General features: G+C 53.5%; 1 protein-coding gene and 3 gene segments (V, D, J or C); all 4 read left to right on the top strand.

The window, feature by feature from the left end:
• Positions 1-1978, top strand: part of LOC117096565 (immunoglobulin lambda-1 light chain-like) — a 40314-nt gene extending 38336 nt beyond the window's left edge. For all 4 annotated transcript variants that reach the window (XM_033234017.1, XM_033234016.1, XM_033234008.1 and 1 more), the window contains one exon: positions 1518-1978. In XM_033234017.1, coding sequence (XP_033089908.1) covers positions 1518-1837 — 320 coding nt within the window. In that variant the 3' untranslated portion in view covers positions 1838-1978. The remainder of the gene's footprint in view (positions 1-1517) is intronic.
• Positions 1979-3388: 1410 nt separating this feature from the next.
• Positions 3389-11480, top strand: LOC117096496. The segment is given in 3 exon segments: positions 3389-3407; positions 9574-9714; positions 11031-11480. Coding segments are annotated over 3 exon segments (390 nt in total).
• Positions 11481-13428: 1948 nt separating this feature from the next.
• On the top strand, positions 13429-15390 carry LOC117096495 (the record flags this gene model as incomplete). The annotated part of the segment is given in 2 exon segments: positions 13429-13600; positions 14934-15390. Coding segments are annotated over 2 exon segments (492 nt in total), but the record flags the coding sequence as incomplete, so codon positions are not given.
• A 1291-nt stretch (positions 15391-16681) lies between these two features.
• Positions 16682-18378, top strand: LOC117096576. The segment is given in 2 exon segments: positions 16682-16750; positions 17934-18378. Coding segments are annotated over 2 exon segments (354 nt in total).
• The last annotated feature ends 660 nt before the right edge of the window (positions 18379-19038 follow it).

The following is a 19038-nucleotide window of genomic DNA, read 5'->3' as shown; positions in this document are numbered from 1 at the left end:
CTCTGTGGGTTGAGTGTGGGGACCATGTGGACTCACTCATGAGCAGATGCCACCAGGGTCAGTGCTCCAGCTTCCTCCTTCACAGCTGCACTGGGGGCTGGTGATAGGGGCGTCCCGGGGAGGGTTTTTGTATAAGCCTGTGTCACAGTGTTGGGTATTTCGGAGGAGGGACCCGGCTGACCGTCCTAGGTGAGTCTCTTCTCCCCTCTCCTTCCTCACTCTTGGGACAATTTCTGCTGTTTTTGTTTGTTTCTACATCTCGTCTCAACTTGTGGTCAGGCTTTCTCCCTGGATCCCAGGCCTGAGCAAGGACCTCTGCCCTCCCTGTCAGACCCCTGCCTGCCTCAGCAGGTCACTATGACCCCTTCACCTTTGGCCACAGGGGGAGGGGACTGTATAGAATGACCTCCTAAGCCCCATTTGTCTGTCTCCTGTCTGTCTGTCTGTCTGACTGTCTCTGCATCTGCCAGAGAAGGCTGGGTCTCTAAGTGTTCTGTTCTGGCCTCCTCAGTCTGGGTTCTTGTCAGAGCAGCATTGCTCTTCGGTTACTTCAGTTCCATCTCCTGGGAAATCAGGAACAAGGGGTCCGAGGGAGGGACCTCCTGAGAGACTTTAGACAGACCCAGTGCCCTCAGGGCTGATGCTCAGGAATCACAGGGCTGGGACACAGGACCAGAATCCAGACCCACAGTGAGGTAGGAGGTGGGCGGGCTGCCCTGGGTGTCTGGGGGCTGCCAGGGACTGAGCCCTGAGCCAGCCTGAGACTCAGGAAACCCAGTCAGGAGGGAGAAGGGAGAAGCAGACTCTGGACACCAGAGCCAGGGAAAGGGTCACCAAAGGAGAGGATGTGAGGAAAGGGCAGGCTCCTGGGTCTCTTCAGGACGTAGCCCCTGTGCCCAGGGGGATCAGAGGGGGCAGAGTACACAGTGGGAAAGCCCCGCTGCTATTCCCAGGTAGCTGGGACGTGGGGTTGATGCCAGAAAAGACTCCGTGGAATAAGAGAAACCCCAGGACAGCAGACAGACTCTCTGATCCCCGCAGGCCCTTTCCCCATACACAGGCTCCAGAACACATGTTTGGCTGGAACAGCCTGTGGGACCAAAAGGTCCCAGCTTCCCACAGAGCAGGGGAGCCACGCCAGAAAAGTAACCTCAGAGGTCGCTATGCAGGAGAGACACAGAGCTCTCTTTATCTGCTCAGGGGACAGATGTCACCCAGAAGGCCCTGTCAGGATGGCAGGAGAGGGCAGGGTCAGGGCGCTGAGGGTCAGATGTCCGTGTGAGAGGCCAAGACCCCGAGAGATCTCAGAACAGGTGATCAGAAGGTGTCTAAGGCGAAACAGCTCCCAGTGCAGATCAGGGCATGGTGGAAAACAGCCTGACCCCTCTGCATGGCATAGACCCTCGGACGCACAGTACTGGAACAAGCGCACCCCAACACCTTACCATATGCTGAGGTCAGGGACTCACCAGGTGGACACCAGGACTCTGACCCCCTCCCCCTCATCCACCCCGCAGGTCAGCCCACGGTTGCCCCCTCGGTCACTCTCTTCCCGCCCTCCTCGGAGGAGCTTCAAGCAAACAAGGCCACACTAGTGTGTCTCATCAGTGACTTCTACCCGGGAGTCGTCAAAGTGGCCTGGAAGGCAGATGGCAGCCCTGTCAACACGGGAGTGGAGACCACCACACCCTCCAAACAGAGCAACAACAAGTACGCGGCCAGCAGCTACCTGAGCCTGACGTCCAACCAGTGGAAGTCCAAGAAGAGCTACAGCTGCCAGGTCACGCACGAAGGGAGCACCGTGGAGAAGACAGTGGCCCCTGCAGAATGTTCATAGGTTCCCACCCCTCACCCCACCCACAGGGGCCTGGTGCTGCAGGATCCCAGGGGAGGGGTCTCTCCTCCCACCCCAAGGCATCCAGCCCTTCTCCCTGCGCTCAATAAGCCCTCAATAAATATTCTCATTGACAATGAGAAATATTGTTTTATCTCATTTTTTCTATTCTGACATATAATTCCTAGCCATTCCTGGGTTCTCCATTTAGAGTGGAGGGAATTCTGCACCCGTGGGAAAGTCACCCAAGGGAGGAGGCTCACTGCCTCCCCCAGTCATCTTCTCAGAGGGTCCTTCCTCTCCCAGTCATCCCTCCCTCAACTCTCCGCCATACCTGTGACCCTGGCATCAGCTCAGACCAGTCCAACACCCTCCTCAATTTTACTTTTCAATAAAGACCTGATCACATAGAATCCAGTTTCCAATGTGCTGTCTGTCTGGTCATGTGTCTTTGTTAAAGAGTCACTGCTCAGGGACAACGGGCAGTTTGAAGTGAGATCCCACGTCCCCATCATCCCACACCCTACCCAACCTGCCAGGGAACCAGGTGAGCTCCCTGTGCCAGTGGGAACCATGATCCGGAGTAGAAAGTTGTCCCTGCAGAACAGGCCCTGAAATGCAGTTCTTGCCCACCTGGGAAGGATGTGGAACCTAGTGAGGACAGCGTGGTGGCCCTGAGCAGGGTATCATGGAGAAACGAGGAGCGTTCCAGGACCCCGCTTTGGACTAGAGACGGAAAACCCTTGAGCCCAGGCCAAGATCAGAGCAGGAACAGGGTTGAACTTCCCTGTCCTATCCATGATACCCAGTTAGGAGACCACTTACTAGGTGAGGGGTCCATGATTGTGCCATCACCAGGGAGACATGAAAAGGCTGGAAAATGGAACCCTTCAGTGTAGTTTTCACTTTCACAATGCACATTAGCTATGAAAGATGCTAACAAGTCCTGCAGTTGTAAACAGTTCTTTTTTTCTTTTTTTTTTGAGACGGAGTGTTGCTGTGTGGCCCAGGCTGGAGTTCAGGGGCGTGATCTCGGCTCACTGCAAGTTCCGCCTCCCAGGTTCACGCCATTCTCTTGCCTCAGCCTCCCGAGTAGCTGGAACTACAGATGCCCACCACTATGCCCGGCTAATTTTTCTATCTTTAGTAGAGACGGGGTTTCACTGTATTAGCCAGGATGGTCTCGATCTCCTGACCTTGTGATCCACCCACCTCAGCCTCCCTAAGTGCTGGGATTACAGGTGTGAGCCACTGTGCCCGGCCAACAGTTCATTTTATGCAACCTTGCAAGTCAAGAATTCTATTCACTGTCCCAACCAACTTAGCCCTAGGGTGCTCTTCAAGACACTGATATTCACGTCACTAGTGCTTGGACATGGATCGAGGCTGAGGCACACAGATGATTCGTTGTGATCAAATGGGTCAGGCTCAGGGTTAACACTGGCCAGGTCAGAAAGAGAGCACAGGGATGCGATCTCAACCATGAAGAGTCTCAAATTCTAAATTAGTTGGGGGACACAGTAGAGTTAGATTATGGTTATGGCTGGAGCCACGATGGCCAGCCTGTGTGAGGGTAGGACTCAGGTGGCCTGGACTGAATGAGAAAGGTACCATCTCGAGCATAGAATGGGCATCAATGGCTATCTGATGGAGGCTGTGTCAAAATCATATTCACCCAAGAATCAGGGCCAGGTCACACAAAGTCAGGACAGGGTAAGTGTGAATTAAAGGCTACAGGCAGGTCAGGCTTTCATAAGACTCAGCTACCCTAGACCCCACCCCACCAGGGCCTACTCCCTCCCTCACTCATGTGACTCAGCCCCTCCATGTGCACCTACAGCCTGATGTCAGAGACACAATTGTCCCAGGGTCCCCGACAGTGGGTGAGATGGCCTTGGGAGATGCACTTCCCAGCACTCCTCATCAGTCTTGGGTGCTGTCAGGCCCCTTTTTGGTGCCTCCAGCACATCAGCGATGTGGCGGGTACCTTCATCAGAGTTGCTGGGTGGTCACGCCAGGCCGGAGACAGAGCCTGCAAGGGCAGGGAACTCTAGGGCCATAGTGGGGCAGAGAAGGGGCTCCTCTTGGAGCCTAATCATAGCCACCCCTGCCCCAAATCACAACCTACAAGTTAGAAGGAAACTTAAGGGTCCTGATTCCCACCACCCTGTCTGGCCCCTTTTCATGGATGTGACAGCTGAGACTCCGACAGCAAGGAGGACCACATTGCTCTCCACCTTCTCAATGTCCCTGCTGGGTAGGATGCCAGACTCTCCTCTGGATGCCCCCCGGTGCTGTCCCAAGACTAATCTCTCTCATTACTGCCTTGCAAGATATTACAGGAAACTGACAGTAAGAAAATTTAAAAACATGAGATAATACAGCTCATGTTGACCCACCCACAATCAAGCAACCTCTTTTACACAGTTGTTTGCAGCAAATTGTAGACATCATGTCCATTAGTCTAAACATTCCATTTGTGTCTCTAAACATATGGACCCCCCCAAAACTACATTCTTACAAACCTAAATAGAAATTATTAATAATTCTTTCATATCCAAAAAAGGACGTTTCCCATCAAATACTTCACAAATGTCCTATGCTTCTTTCACTAGACCTGTGTTTGTGTTGTTGTTATTTTGTGGTTTTGCATTTCATTTCTATGAGGATTCCACACGGTTTGAAATTGTGACTGGTGGCTATGTTTTTAGACCTGTTCCGTCTGCAGGTATCTTCCTAGTTGATTTTTAATTTCCTTGCAAGGCAGGAGTTACAGGAGCTGAGGGCTGGTCCCAGGACCTTCCCATGGTCAGGATGCAGCCTGCTACCTCCCCAAGCCGGAACCAAGCACTCCTCTCTGCTTCTGCATTTCCTGAAAATGGGTTCTTGGACAGAAAGTTTTAACAAGGCTTCGTGCGACTTTTCAGCAAGACCGCTTGGCTAGTGGGCTCCCATATGGGGTCATCTATTTGTGACGTTAGCTGAGCTTTGCACTTAGTATCCAGTGCCATTAGATGGTATACAGATGCAAGGTGACTGCACTTCAGTTCGACCACCTTTTCCTTCTACTGAGCATCTGTAAAGGGTGTGCCCTCATATGTTCTGTGCTCCTCTGGGAGTACGATTCTTATTTCAGTAAGAAATAGCATAGACATGTTGAATCTTTCCTTTCATTTAGCATCTTAATAATGATGACCGTGTTACCTGCTATCTTGTGAAGATGAACAATTATTTCATGGTGAGCTCAAAGTTATGTTACTGTATGACTCACTTGAGTCCACCACAGTTCTGTTTTATTGATGATGAAAATGACCCACCATGGCCCACTGGGTGCCTCTTCTGGTGGCCCCAGGATTCTCCTGAAAGAACCCAGTAGATCTCGACAGCTTTCTGTTCTCTGTTCACAATCTGTCCTGGGCACATCTTTCTCCTGCCTTTGTGTCTGGAATTGCCCATTAACCTTAAGTAGACTGGTCCCCGTAAGTGGGAGGTGGGATTTAGTGACCACACTTGGGATGCTACTCACACAGCCCTTTTGAGTCAGAAACTCCACACATACCCAAAAATGAGACGAGACCCTGAACAGGTAACAGAGGCTTGCTTCCAACTTCTCCCTGGAGGTTGAGGCTGGTATTTCATACTAGAACCTAGTGAGCCCATCCCAAACTAAGACAACACCAGAAGGATAGAAGTGAGACCCCCTGGAGATGTGGTTGTGGTCACATCATGGAGCTTCCCATGACTGCTGGCTCTGGGGCAAGCTGCCCCTCCTCTAAGGCACTCACTGGGGAAACCTGAGGACGCCTCCAGCTCTTACCCTGTAGTCACACCAAGAGATCAGGGTTACAACCCTGTAAGTATAGACAGTCCCTGTCCCCTTCCGTGTCATTTCACTCCTTTGTGAAGCAAATGCCCTCCAAAGAGCTCATTACCATTCCTGGGTCACAGTCACATGGAAAACCTGATCCAGACACCAACTTCCTCAGGCCTCTCCATTTCCAGATATCCCGTTATTGCATACATGGGGTCAACCATCCCATCTCAGCTCCAGAAGGGCAGGCAGGTGTGTGGACTCTGCTGAGCAAATGCCCGCCAGGGGCAGTGGTCTGGCTTCCTGCATCAGCTTCAGGTGGGGGATGGGGAGGGGGAGTTGGGGGGCCCCAGGGAAGAGTTTTTGTATGAATCTGTGTCACGGCATTTGGTATTCTGTGGAGGGATCCAGTTGACCATTTTAGATGAGTGTCTTCTTCCCTTTCCTTCCCTGCTCTCGCCAAGTTGGTGACAATTTTATTCTGATTTTGATCTTTGTCTATGACTTGCCACAGCCTGTGGTCAGGGTTTCCTTTAGAACCTCGGTCCTGGGAGGCTAATCTCTCCCCTCCCTATTCAGAACCCCTGTATGCCTCAGCTGGTCACTCAGATACCTTCATCTCCTCTGACCCCAGAGGCAGGCAGCTCCAAGACAAGACCACACTGGAATGTCTCATGAGTGACTTCTGCCCGAGAGCTGTGACAGTGGCCTGGAAGGTAGATGACATCTCCATCACCGAGTGTGTGGAGACCACCACGCCCTCCAAACAGAGCAACAAGGCTACCTGAGCCTAGTGCCAGACAGTGGAAGTCCCACAACCTCTACAGCTGCCAGGTCACACAGGAAGGGAATACTGTGGAGAAGACAGTGGCCCCTGCAGCATGTTCTTAGGTGTCCGACCCTCACCTACCCACGGAGTCCTAGACCTGCGGGATCAGGGCATGTGTCTCCCCTCCCACCCCAAGTCATCCAACCCTTCTCCCTGCACCCCCAAAACCCTCAATAAATATCCTCATTGGCAACAAGAAATCCTGCTCCCTCTCTTCGTTTCTTATCTAATATTTAATTTTCAACCTCCTTGAATTCTCAGTGAGGATGAGGAAAATCCTGGTGCCCAGTTTATTGGGTGAGAAGTCCATGGTGGTGCCATCACTAGGAACTTGTGGAAAGGAACTGGGAATGGAAACTCACAGGTGAATTTCACAGATTTTCAAGACACATGTTGGCTAAGCAAAGACACTGACAAGCCCTGCAACAGGGAAACAGGAAGTCCAGAATCCTGCTCAACGTCCCAGCCAACTCAGTGAGCCCTAGCAAGCTCTGCAAGATACTGTTGTTCATGTCACTAGCTCTGGAACCTGGGGTGAGGCTGGGGCACACAGGTGACAGTTGTGATCAAATGGGTTTAGAGGTTCAAAGTTAACCAGCACGTGGCTGAGATCTCAACCATGAAGTTCCCGATTCTAAAGTCAGGCTCTAGGGTGGAGTGTGTGCTTGGTGTGTGGCTGAGCCTGCGATGGTCAGCTTGTGTGAGGGGAGGACTCTGGTGGACTGAGACAAATGAGCAAAGACACTGTCCCAGGCACAGAATGGGCATCCCATGGTTATCGGGGAGAGTCTGTGTCAGAGTCTCATTCTGGACTAGAGTCAAGGCTGGTTCACGCAAGGTCAGCACAGGGTGGACGTGACCTTGAGGCTACAGGCAAAGTCAGGCTTCCCCAGGACCTCAACTGCCCCAAACACCCTCATCCCACCAGGCCCCACTCCCTCCATCAGTCACGTTGTTCCGTCATCCCCTCACCCCCTGCACCATGGTGGACGTGCAGCCTCACTCAGAGACACCCTCATCCCAGGGTCCCTGACAGAGGGCAATTTGGTCCCTTGAAGGCCTTGACTGCTTCGGTGAATCCATAGTGACCGGGCTGGGACCCCCACTGTTTCTGGTTCATCAGGGACACAGGAGCAGCTGCTGAGTGGCCAGCCAGGGCAGGGACAGAGCTGCAAGGCCTGGGGACTTTTTCCACAATGATGTAGAAAGAGAGGGGCCCCTTTGGAGCCGAATCTCAGCCACCCCTGCCCCAAATCACAGCTGTGAGCTGAACTGAATTTCAGGCACCCAGAGTTCCTCCGCCTCTGTTTGACCCATTTCACAGCTATGAAAATTCAAGCCCATGGGAGACACGGTCCCAAGCTTCACCCTCTCTATAAGTTACTGTATGTTTTTATGATGAAGATCTCTGAACACAAAAATAGGGATACAGAAGAATAGTAATGACTCCAAGGTTCCATCACCCGGTCCCCAGCATCATCCATTTTCAGATAATGCGGACTCACCCACAGCAGAAGAACTAAACTACTCCCTCAGGCAAGGGCGTGAAGCAAATGCTAGTCATCACATACTTAACTGGAGAGAATATCAAGGATTTCTTGACATCAAAAATAGTTAATCAGGGTCTCATCAAATGTCTTGTGAATATCATTGTGTCTCTTTTTAGTTGACTCTGTGGTGCTGCTGCATATTCGTAGTTTTAATTTCGTTTCTATGTGAATTAAATACTTGATGATATCACTGGTGAATGTGTTTTTAGGCCCATTCCATCTGCAGGTGTCTCCCAAATGGCTCTGGCTTTCCCTGGCAAGGCAGGAGCTGCAGGAGCAGTGAGCTGGTCCCGCAGTCGGGATGCAGCCACCGCCTCCCTGAGAGGAATCCAGTACTTCCCTCAACCTCTCTTTTCCTACAAAATGGTTCTAGCATCAAGAGCTCAAGGGGGTTCAGGCTGGACATTGGCATAATCCCTTCCCAGGACATGTGGCTACTTCCGGAAAAAACACCCATGTTGTGTTGTCATTCCTTTAGTGACATTAGCTGCATCTGATGATCCATCACTTCGTCCCTCAGATGAGAAGGAAGGCAGAGGGCTGAGGCTTCAGTTCACCTCCTCCTCATGAGGGCTTCCTGAAGGGAGGGCCCAGCAGCTGCAATGGGCACTCGGGAGTGTGCTTCATGCTTTGGGAAAAAGAAAAAATGTACATTCTTCCCTTTCATTCACCACTTTGATAACTGATGATCTGATGCCTGGACATCCTTCAGGGCAAACCGCTGGTGTGCATGTCAGCACATCTGACATGCGGGTTCCACTGCGATTATATTGAATTGGCAATGACAATGCGGCTACAAAACATGAACACTTAGCCACTGGGCACCTCCTCAGGTGGCATCTGATTTTCTCCCATTGCCCCAGGAGCTTCCGTGGCTCCTGATTTCTCAGAGGATGAGAGGTTCTGTCTCATCATGTCCCTTTTCTGCCCCAGGTGTGGGATACCGCACTGAGCTCACATCCCTTAGCGGAAGGTGATATTTGGAGACCACACGCAGGAGCTCCTTTATGTCCCCCTTACTTGAATAACGCAATGGCAACCACTGCCCCACCCACCAACATCAGAACAGGTTGAGGGGTGCAGGAAATCCTTCCATTTTACCCTGGATGGGGCTGGCATTTCCAGTGGGGACCAGCCAGGCCTCACTGGCCAGGCCCATCCCAACTAGGACAAGCCCAGGGAAGGTGGGGCTGAGTCACAGCTACGTTTACAGGAAGATTCCCAGGACACCGCACTCTAGGGTAACCTGCTTCTCCCTGGAGGGAGAGGGTACTCTCTGCATCACCCAGGGTGTCACCAAGTAGTCAGTGTTGAGTCAGCTCCACCAGGGAGACCATTTTTCCCTGACCACAGAAGTTCACTCCTAGTGACACAATGCCCTCCAATAAACTCATCCCCATGGCTGCATGATAGTTGCTGGGAAAACCAAATCCATTGTCCTCCAGGAACCAGGATTTCTAGGGATCCTGCTGCTGGTCAGAGGATGTCACCTGTCAACCTCTCTCTGTGGGGATGAGTGTGGCAGCCGTGTGAACTCCCTCATAAGCAGATGCCACCAGGAGCAGTGGCCCCAGCTTCCTCCATCACAGCTGCAGCGGGGGTTGGGGTAGGGGCATCCAGGGAGGGTTTTTGTATGAGCCTGTGTCACAGCATTGGGTGTTCGGCGAGGGGACCAAGCTGACCATCCTAGGTGAGTCTCTTCCCCCTCCTTCCCTGCTCTCCCCCCAGAAGTACTGAGAAATTTTCTGCTGCTTTTGTTCTTTTCTGTATCTTTTGTTGACTTGTAGTGAAGCTTTCTCTCTGGAGCCTAGGTCCTGGTCAAGGATCTCTCCCCTCACTGTTCAGACCCTTGCCTCAGTGGGTCACCAAGACCCCTTCACCTCTGGCCTCAGAGGTAGGGCACTAGACTGGATGAGCTACTGAAACTCAATCGTCTGTCTGCCTGCCAGGGCCAGGCTGCTTCCCTAAAACTTGCTGAGTTCTGTCCTCTCCCCGCCTGGGCTTCTGACTGCCTACCGAGCTTTGTGCAAGGGAAACTGAGGCCCCATCTCATGGGGGAGAGAGAACGAAGTGTTCAAAGGAGTGACCACCTGGGAGACTTTAGAAGGACCTGAAACCCTCAAAGCCAAGACTGGGAAATGAAAAATCAGAGTCTCAGGGCCCAGTCTCCTGGACTGTGGGACTCCGGATCCAGGCTGGTAACAAAGTAGGAGGTGCTGGGGCCTCTCTAGGTTTCTGTAGGCTCCCAAGGAGAGAGCCCTGAGCTGGCCTGGGACCCCTGAAGCCCTATCAGGAGGCAGGGAAAGGCTCTGGACATGAAGGAGCCAGGCGAAGGGTCACGAAAGGCCATGGCATTCTGGGAGGTGGTTGTTGGGTCCCTATGGGAGGCACCCCTAGAAGCAGGAACCCCTGAGTTCACTGACAGGCAGATCCCAAGGCACAAAAAGTGTAGATTGACCCTAAACACAGAGAGACTCTAACACAGACTCCACAGAAAAAGAGCCCAGGACAGACAGACAGTGGGACTTGGGTGAGCAAAGGCCCTGACTCCACTGCAGAGGCTCCAGGAGATATGGGTACAAACAGGGCCCTTAGGTGAGAGACCCACTCTCCCCTAACCCAGAGCAGTCGTGTCAGGTGAGAAAAGTTTCCACACTGAATCTGACAGGAGGCTCACAGAGCTCAGAGAACACAACCAGAGCTGGACCACGTCAGGATGACAGGGTGAGGCAGGGCCAGGAAACTGAAGGTCCACTCTCTGTACAAAAGGTCCAAGTCCTAGGAAGGTTTCCAAGCAGGCGATGGGCAGGGGTCAAGCTCAGAGGTTTTCTGACTGACCGAGTTCTTTTAGGAACATCATATCACACCCTTCTGAGACAGTGTGGACCACATCTGAGAGGTCCTGCACTGGCACTGGGGGGCCTGAACACTCCTCACACAGTGATGTCAGGGGCCCCCCAGGTGGACACCAGGACTCTGACCCCCTGCCCCTCATCCATTCCGCAGGTCAGCCCAAGGCCACTCCCTTGGTCACTCTGTTCCTGCCCTCCTCTGAGGAGCTCCAAGCCAACAAGGCCACACTGGTGTGTCTCATAAATGCCTTCTACCCAGGAGCCGTGACAGTGGCCTGGAAGGCAGATGGCACCCCAGTCGCCAAGGGCATGGAGACCACACCTTCCAAACAGAGCAACAAGTACGCGGCCAGCAGCTACCTAAGCCTGATGCCCAAGCAGTGAAAGTCCCACAGAAGCTACCGCTGCCAGGTCACACACAAAGGGAGCACCGTGGAGAAGACAGTGGCCCATGAAGAATGTTCTTAGGCCCCCGACCCTCACCCCACCCACAGGGGCCTGGAGTTGTAGGATCCCAGGGCAGAGGTGTTCCCTCCCACCCCAAGTCATCCACTCCTTCTGCCAACACCCAGTAAACCCTCAATAAATGTCCTCCTTGTCAATCAGAAAACATACTGTCTGCTCATTTTTGTTTATCCACTTTCCCTCCTAAATTTGATTATCTCCAACCAAAGGTGAACAGAGTCCTTTGAACTTGTGACAATGCTGCCTGGGAGCATCCTGATGTTTCTCTGAGGCATACTTTTTCCATCACCTCATCCCCATAAAATGTTCCAGAATAAGGAAATAGTCTTCAGAAGGACTCAGGCATCTTCATTCTTACCCATGTCTCCGCTGTTCTTCCTGCTGCCCTGTGAGCATATCCAACTCTGGCTCCTGGGGACACACCCTCCTTACTTCCCTACCGCCCTGGGAGAACATCTCAGCTCCCTTCCTTGTTGCCCTTGGCCCTCATTGTCCAGATACCATCCCTCTCTCAAGGTGTTTGTCCATCCCCCTCCAAGGCCATGTGGTCACCCCACCTGTATTTCCTCATCAAAGCCTAGAGCATCTCCCCTTCTCCATGGGCACACTCTGTTCCCGTCATCCCAGGACCCTACCCTCCACCTCCACAAACCCCCCTTGTAACAATCACTGATGGGACGCTTATCCCCTCGACCCTAGTCACTCACCCCACATCCCCCTCTGGGTGCCTCTCATCCCAGATGTCACTGGATGTCTCAGCTGTATTCAACATTTGTAGGGGACAAGGGTCAGCTCTGCTCCTCACTGATGCCACTACGAAAGTCTAATGTCCTGCTGTGCACAAGTGGTCAAATGACTGATGTGTTCAAAGTCAAGAGTAAGATTCTGGGGTTATGACAGGAGCTTGGGTGAAGCTGATTTATCTTCTGAAGAACTCAACATGGGATCTGAGCTATAATACACACACACGTGCACTTGCACACCATGCACACAAACATACATGTTCATGTTGGGCATCTTTCTGGAAGGATCAGGAAGGGCCCAGGTAGAAGGAGCTGCAGTCACGCCCAGGTCAGGACATAAGCAAAGTAAATCTGGGACCTGCAGTCTCCAGGCTTTGGGACTAGGGGGTCACCCCTGGATATGGGAGGGTGGGGCAGGGTTTCCTGTCTAGGCCAAGGGTAAGATAGAAGATGTGGAAGGGATTCTGATCAGGGATCAGCAGGCAACATCTCAGCGGTCAGGGGAGGTGCTTGCTGTGGGGAATACTGTTGGAGACTACAGGATGCCAGGTGTGTGTCCCAGGTGTGAGCTCTTCAGGTGATGGGCCCAGACCAGGATGCAGGTCCAGGCTGTGTGTGTCCAAGCCCCGCACTGCACATGTCCATCCACTGTGGGTACCCCCCAATGCGGGTGACACTCCTGAGCACAGGCTGTGTAGGTCACCCGTGCATGTAGGGGACTGCACAGCACACAAATGTGGGGGTGTGTGTAAGCCGTGGGAACTGAAGGGGATGCAGAGATCCCACACACCTAGAGCTCCTGGAGGAAACCACACTGCCAGTGAGGTCTATGACCTCCCTTGAGGAGCTCTCCTCTGGGCCACTGCAGCTCTAATCCAGCACACACAGCCCGTAGGTAGGAAGCTGTCCCCATAAGCTCAGGAGGAGGACCTGGGCAGTGACCTGTGAGCTGCTCCTTCAGGACAGCTGGGCCAAGGATGCTGGAGCTCAGGCCTTACAGTGGGGTCTGTGTCCCTGTGGTCAACGTGATTCTCCCCAGAAGCCCCAGTCACCATTCCGAGCCTATCCCACCATGACCTCCAGTGCATCAAGGACCCTTCCCACCATTCCCAGCTTCTCAGAGGGGTCCCAGATGCACCATGTCAGTGGTATCACCCAGCCGCTCACCTCCTCCTCTTCCCTGGCATTCCTGACACCAGCTGATCCAAGCCACCCAACTCCCCCTCAGAAATGCAATTACCTGGGACACAATAACACACAGACCTGTCAACCCTTCCCATGACTTGGGTGGATGAACTCCCACGCCCCCAAGGAAGTGATATTCGGGTCAGTAGAAGGTGACCCCTTTACCCCACCTCTGGCTCAACCACCCATGAGAAAAAGGGGCTGCACCCTGTGTCTTGTGAGCAGCTGCAGGGTTGCAAGGGGGTTGGATCGGGTGTATTAGGAGGGTTTGTGTGCAGGGTCATATCACAGTGTAATGTGTTCGGAAGTGGCACCAAGTTGACCGTCCTCGGTGAGTCCCCTTTTCTGTTCTTTTGGGTCTACGGTGAGATCTGGGGAGACTTTTCTCACCTTTCTGTTCTCTCTAGGGCAGGGGTCTCAATCTCTCTGGGGTCTGCCACCATTGCCTCTTTTCCTGGCTCTAAACTCCTCCAGCCTGTCCCTTCTTAGGTACTTGGTGGGGCATGATGGGAAGATCCCAGTGACCTCTTCCTGCTCCCTGCTGAGGCCTGAGCCTGCCGCTCTCACTTACAGGGCATTCTCCCCTGGGCTCTGGGATGTTCTGCTCCCTCACACAGAGGCTCCAGGCTCCAAAGACCAGCAGAGCAGGGGCTCTGGCTAGGGCACCAGGGCCGTGGGACAGGGGAAGGATGCTGGAAACAGTTCAGCTTCCTAGGGTTCTGGGTCCCAACTACGGGGCTGCTTTAAAAACCAAGAAGGGAGACCTTTGACTGGGGACTTACGGAAATGAAGGGGGACAAGGACGGACAAAGAATGTCCTGTGAGGTAGCCCCAGGGTGCTGGGTCCCTCCTCCCCCAGGACAGACAGGCTGCCACGGATAGAGTGGTTCTCAGGACATTCAGGCCAAGGTTAGAGCCTTCCCATCCTACCAAAAAGGAGAGACCCCAAAGCAGATGCTGAGGGAGGCACTCCTGGTGGGCACAGGTGACAGGGACCAGTCAGGACAGACAGATGTGTTAGCACAGCCAGATCTCCCAATATGACAAGGAGACCCCATAGAGCAGACATAGCGCTAGGCTCAGAACAGACAATATACTTCACCTGAAAGCCCTCCATCTCCTGGACTCCCAGGGAGCCGGCTCGCGGGACTGACACCCCATCCCCACCAAGGGGCCCCTGTGGGAAAGTGGGGCAGAGACAGCAATGATGGTGCCAGGGGGACAAGTGGGGAAGAAACTCACTCATCAAAAGGGAGGAGAACCTAAAAACAGGACACAGATGCCCTCGTGAATAGACCCAGAGGAGGGACCTGGCAGGGGATGTTCAGACAGAGACGTCCCCCAAGGAAAGACGAGGGCCCAGGGCTGAACCCAACCAGCGTCAGGGAGCACAGGTGAAGTGAGAGCTGGGTGATGGTGAGGGGAGAATCTGAAGATGAGGCTGGAGCAAAAGAGGCCTGATTCTCCTCAGTCCTCAGATGCTGAGGAATTTCCCATCAGGAGGTGAGGGTCCCCACCACTGCCAAGCTGACCTCAGTACAGCAAGACCTGGCCTAAGGTCCCTATCCTGGGCCTTAGTCCTTCATCCACCTGAAAACTGAGGTCAGGGGTTCCCCAGGTGAACACCAGCACTCTTGAACCCCTCCCCCTCATCCACCCCGCAGGTCAGCCCAAGGCTTCCCCCTCAGTCACTCTGTTCCCGCCCTCCTCTGAGGAGCTCCAAGCAAACAAGGCCACACTAGTGTGTCTGATCAGTGACTTCTACCCGGGAGTCGTCAAAGTGGCCTGGAAGGCAGATGGCAGCCCTGTCAACACGGGAGTGGAGACCACCACACCCTCCAAACAGAGCAACAACAAGTACGCGGCCAGCAGCTACCTGAGCCTGACGTCCGACCAGTGGAAGTCCCGCAAGAGCTACAGCTGCCAGGTCACGCACGAAGGGAGCACCGTGGAGAAGACAGTGGCCCCTGCAGAATGTTCATAGGTTCCCACCCCTCATCCCACCCACAGGGGCCTGGAGCTGCAGGATCCCAGGGGAGGGGTCTCTCTGCATCCCAAGCCATCCAGCCCTTCTCCCTGCACTCAAGAAACCTTCAATAAATATCTTCAGTCAACCAAAAACCTTGGGTTTTGTGTTTTGTTTCTGTTTATACATTTTCTACCCTAAATTCGTCCAACCTGCAAAATGAACAAAATTATTTTAGACTTGTGAGAATGGAGTCTGGATTGTTTTTGAGAGGTAGTTCCACCATCACCTAGAAAGGCCCAGAGAATATTCCAGAACACAGCCTTGGGCAGCAGGTCCCAGGATTGCCCCTCTTTCCCATACGTGTTGTGTTTGTGTGGACATGTCCGCCTCCAGCAGCCTGGGGCGACCTCTCCTTGGTTCCCCATGGCCTCCAGAAGAACGAGTTCCCTCCACAGATCATAAGGTCTCACTCCCTGGACAGTCTCCCTCTCTCAAGGGGTCCTTCCTTCTCAGGCGGAAGGAGCCTCTCCAGTCCATGGGCCCTTGGTCTCCCCTACTTCTTAGTGGCCCACGCTGTTCCTGACTCCCAGGACCCTGCCCTCTACTCCCACATCTATCTCTGAAACAGGCACAGCCTAGACCCTGATCCTCTGGACCCAAGTCACTCACCCCACAGGACAGCTGGGTACCCTTGGCACCACATGTGTCACCAGTGTCCCTGTTATACTTAAGTGCCCAGGGGGATAAGGGTCAACCCTAATCTCTCTCAGGTCAAAGTCAGCCATGAGATTCCGGAGTGGTGCCATAGACGTGCCTGTAAACCAATTGGTCTTTTTAAGAGCTGTAGGTGGGATCTAAGAACCGGGATGATTATTGTCCTGGGAGGTAGCACAGGATGGGGGGCCCGGGCTGTGAGATAAACACACATCCACACATATTCACAAACATGAACACACATGAACACCTCATAGGCACACAGGTATTCACAAACAAACTTGCCTGCATGCAAACACACACACACACACTCTCCTGTGCTATTTAGAATCACTGCCACATAGGCATCCCACTAAGGGCTGTGTTGGGCATCCAGAACCCTCCCAGTGGACTCGGTTCTCCAATGGGGACCAGCTCTACATTCCATGTGGCATAAACAGACTTCTTGCTTCTTCCATGGTGACAGTCTCCAAAGGATCTGAGCTGGGACACATGGCTTCCTCCAGGACAAAGATTAGCAAGGGACCCAGATGTGGTGTGCAGACATGCCTCCTCCCTCTCCCCTCTCCCTTTGGGGGTGGAGGGATCCCTAACTTCCAGTCAAGTATGCATGCATGCATGGAGGGGACATCCCCCTCACCCTCCTATCGGCCAGACCTGCTTCATGACAGGGCTGCTGGACCTGGGCGTCCAAGCAGCTGCAGCGGGGAACAGGTGGGATGTGTCAGGAGGGGTTTGTGTGTGGGGCTGTGTCACTGTGTGTTATGTTCGGAGGAGGCACCAGGCTGACCGTCATCGGTAAGTTTCTCTGCTTCCCTCCTCTCTGAAATCCCAAGGGAAATGTGGGGAGATTTTTTCCCTTTTCTGTCTGTCTAAGGCTAAGGTCTCAGCCTGCCTGGGTGTCTGGAATCTTTGCCCCTCATCGTCTGGGCTCCTGGGTCAGTGTTGTCACCCATCCTCTCCTGGGATTCTGGCCTCTCCTGTGGTTCTGTCCTCCATAGGTACCAGTTATGGGACTGCGTTAAACAGTGACAGGAGGCCTCTGACTGAGGACGTGGAGAGATGGGGGAGGAAATGGGAGGAGGAAAAGATAGAGGAAGAATATCCTGTGAGAAGGTGGCCCCACAGTGCTGGGTCGCACTCCCTCCCCCAAGACAGGCAGGACACCATGGACAGGGTGGTGGGCCTCAGAAAATAGGCCCTAAACATGGACCCTTACCAATTCCTCCACTGGAGGAAGACCCCAAAGCAGATGCCCAGGACAAGGACTCCTGGTAGGGACATTGACTGGGACAGATGCCTGCTTGTCAGGGAAAACCCACTGCAGAGTCAGATCCCCCATATAAGTTCTCACGACATGGAGACTCTTTTGAACAGACACAGTTCCACGTTCCAGTCAGGGAATTAAAAAAAAAAAAAAAAAAAACCTCAAATGAAACCTTTGATCTACTGGAATCCATTCCTCGGGACTGACACCCTCTCTCGCCAGGTAGACCAGAGGCGTCTCTGCAGGGAGGTGGGGGGGGGCTGCAATGATGGTGCCAAGGGGATGTGTGGGGAAGAAACCCACTCCCGTGAGAGAAAAGCCTGAACCCAGGACAAACAGCTGCCCTGCATGAAGAGACGAGAACAAAGGGAACTGGTAGGAGGCGTTCAGACAGACACCCAGGGTGAGATGTGGTCCCGGATTCCATTCCATCCAGTGTGGAGTGAGCACAGGTAGGGGTCTGTAGGTGATGGAACCCGTGAAAAACAGACAGATCCAAGAGGGAGTCTGTGACTCCCCAAGAGTGGGGGGCACTGAAGAACCTCCCATCTGAGTGTGTCCCCACTCACCGCTGACCTGACCTCAGTCCAGCAAGAGTCCGGCCTGAGGTCCCTGCCCTGGGCCTTAGTCCCATGCCCACTTCAAGACTGAGGTCAGGGGTTCCCCAGGTGGACACCAGGACTCTGACACCCCTCCCCCTCATACACCCTGCGGGTCAGCCCAAGGCTTCCCCCTCAGTCACTCTGTTCCCGCCCTCCTCTGAGGAGCTCCAAGCAAATAAGGCCACACTAGTGTGTCTGATCAATGACTTCTACCCGGGAGCCGTGGAAGTGGCCTGGAAGGCCGATGGCAGCACTGTCAACACAGGAGTGGAGACCACCACACCCTCCAAACAGAGCAACAACAAGTATGCGGCCAGCAGCTACCTGAGCCTGACGTCCGACCAGTGGAGGTCCCACAACAGCTACAGCTGCCAGGTCACACACGAAGGGAGCACCGTGGAGAAAACAGTGGCCCGTGCAGAATGCTCTTAGGCCCCCGACCCTTAATCCAGCCACAGGGGCCTGGAGCTGCAGAATCCCAGGGGAGGGGTCTCTCTCCCCTTCCCAAGTCACCTATCCCTTCCCAATAAATATCCTCATTGTCAACCAGAAATTCTGCTCCTTCTCTTCTTTTTTTATCTCACATACAATTTGAGGCTTCCCCTGTGTTCTCAGTGTTGGGTGGGGGGAATTCTGGCATCCAGTGGGAAAGCAGCCCTGAGGGAGAGTCTCATAGCCTTCCAGGGTGTCTGCTGAAGAAATAGACCAGGATAGGAGAAATCTGATCACTGAACACCAGTCCCTCTGCCCTTTCACTCCTCCCCCTTCTCCTCAAAGCATAGGCCCCCTCTCCCTGCCTCCTTCCTGGAAGGAGTTGTCTGTGGCTGGACCTCCAGTTACACACTCTTATCTCTGCCCTAACAGAGATCCTTCACCCACCATCTCTTTTCCCAGCCTGAAAACCCTGCTCCAGGCCTGGAGCCTCTTTGCCCCTGGCCCTCACCCCTGGAATGGCCCTCCTCCCTCTGTGCCCAGCTCAGCTCCCACCCACCCTCGCCCCCTCCCTTTCATCCCTGAGAGCCAGACTGTCCAGGACACTCCAGCACCACTGACTTCTCAAGCTCTTCAATGAGGGATCCACCTCAATTCCACACCTGACAGCAGGTTCAGACATTTAAGAGGAATTGGAGGAAGCCAGGAAGGAAACTCACACAAAAGGCCTACAGGAGGCTCAGGACACTTGCAAAAGACAGGCTCTGAACTCCCTAGGAACTAGT

The sequence above is a fragment of the Trachypithecus francoisi genome, unplaced genomic scaffold (assembly GCF_009764315.1).
Source record: "Trachypithecus francoisi isolate TF-2019V2 unplaced genomic scaffold, Tfra_2.0 Lachesis_group14, whole genome shotgun sequence".
NCBI classification, from domain to species: domain Eukaryota; kingdom Metazoa; phylum Chordata; class Mammalia; order Primates; family Cercopithecidae; genus Trachypithecus; species Trachypithecus francoisi.
Note: the sequence above shows the minus strand (reverse complement) of the source record. Positions and strands in the feature narration are given on the sequence as shown.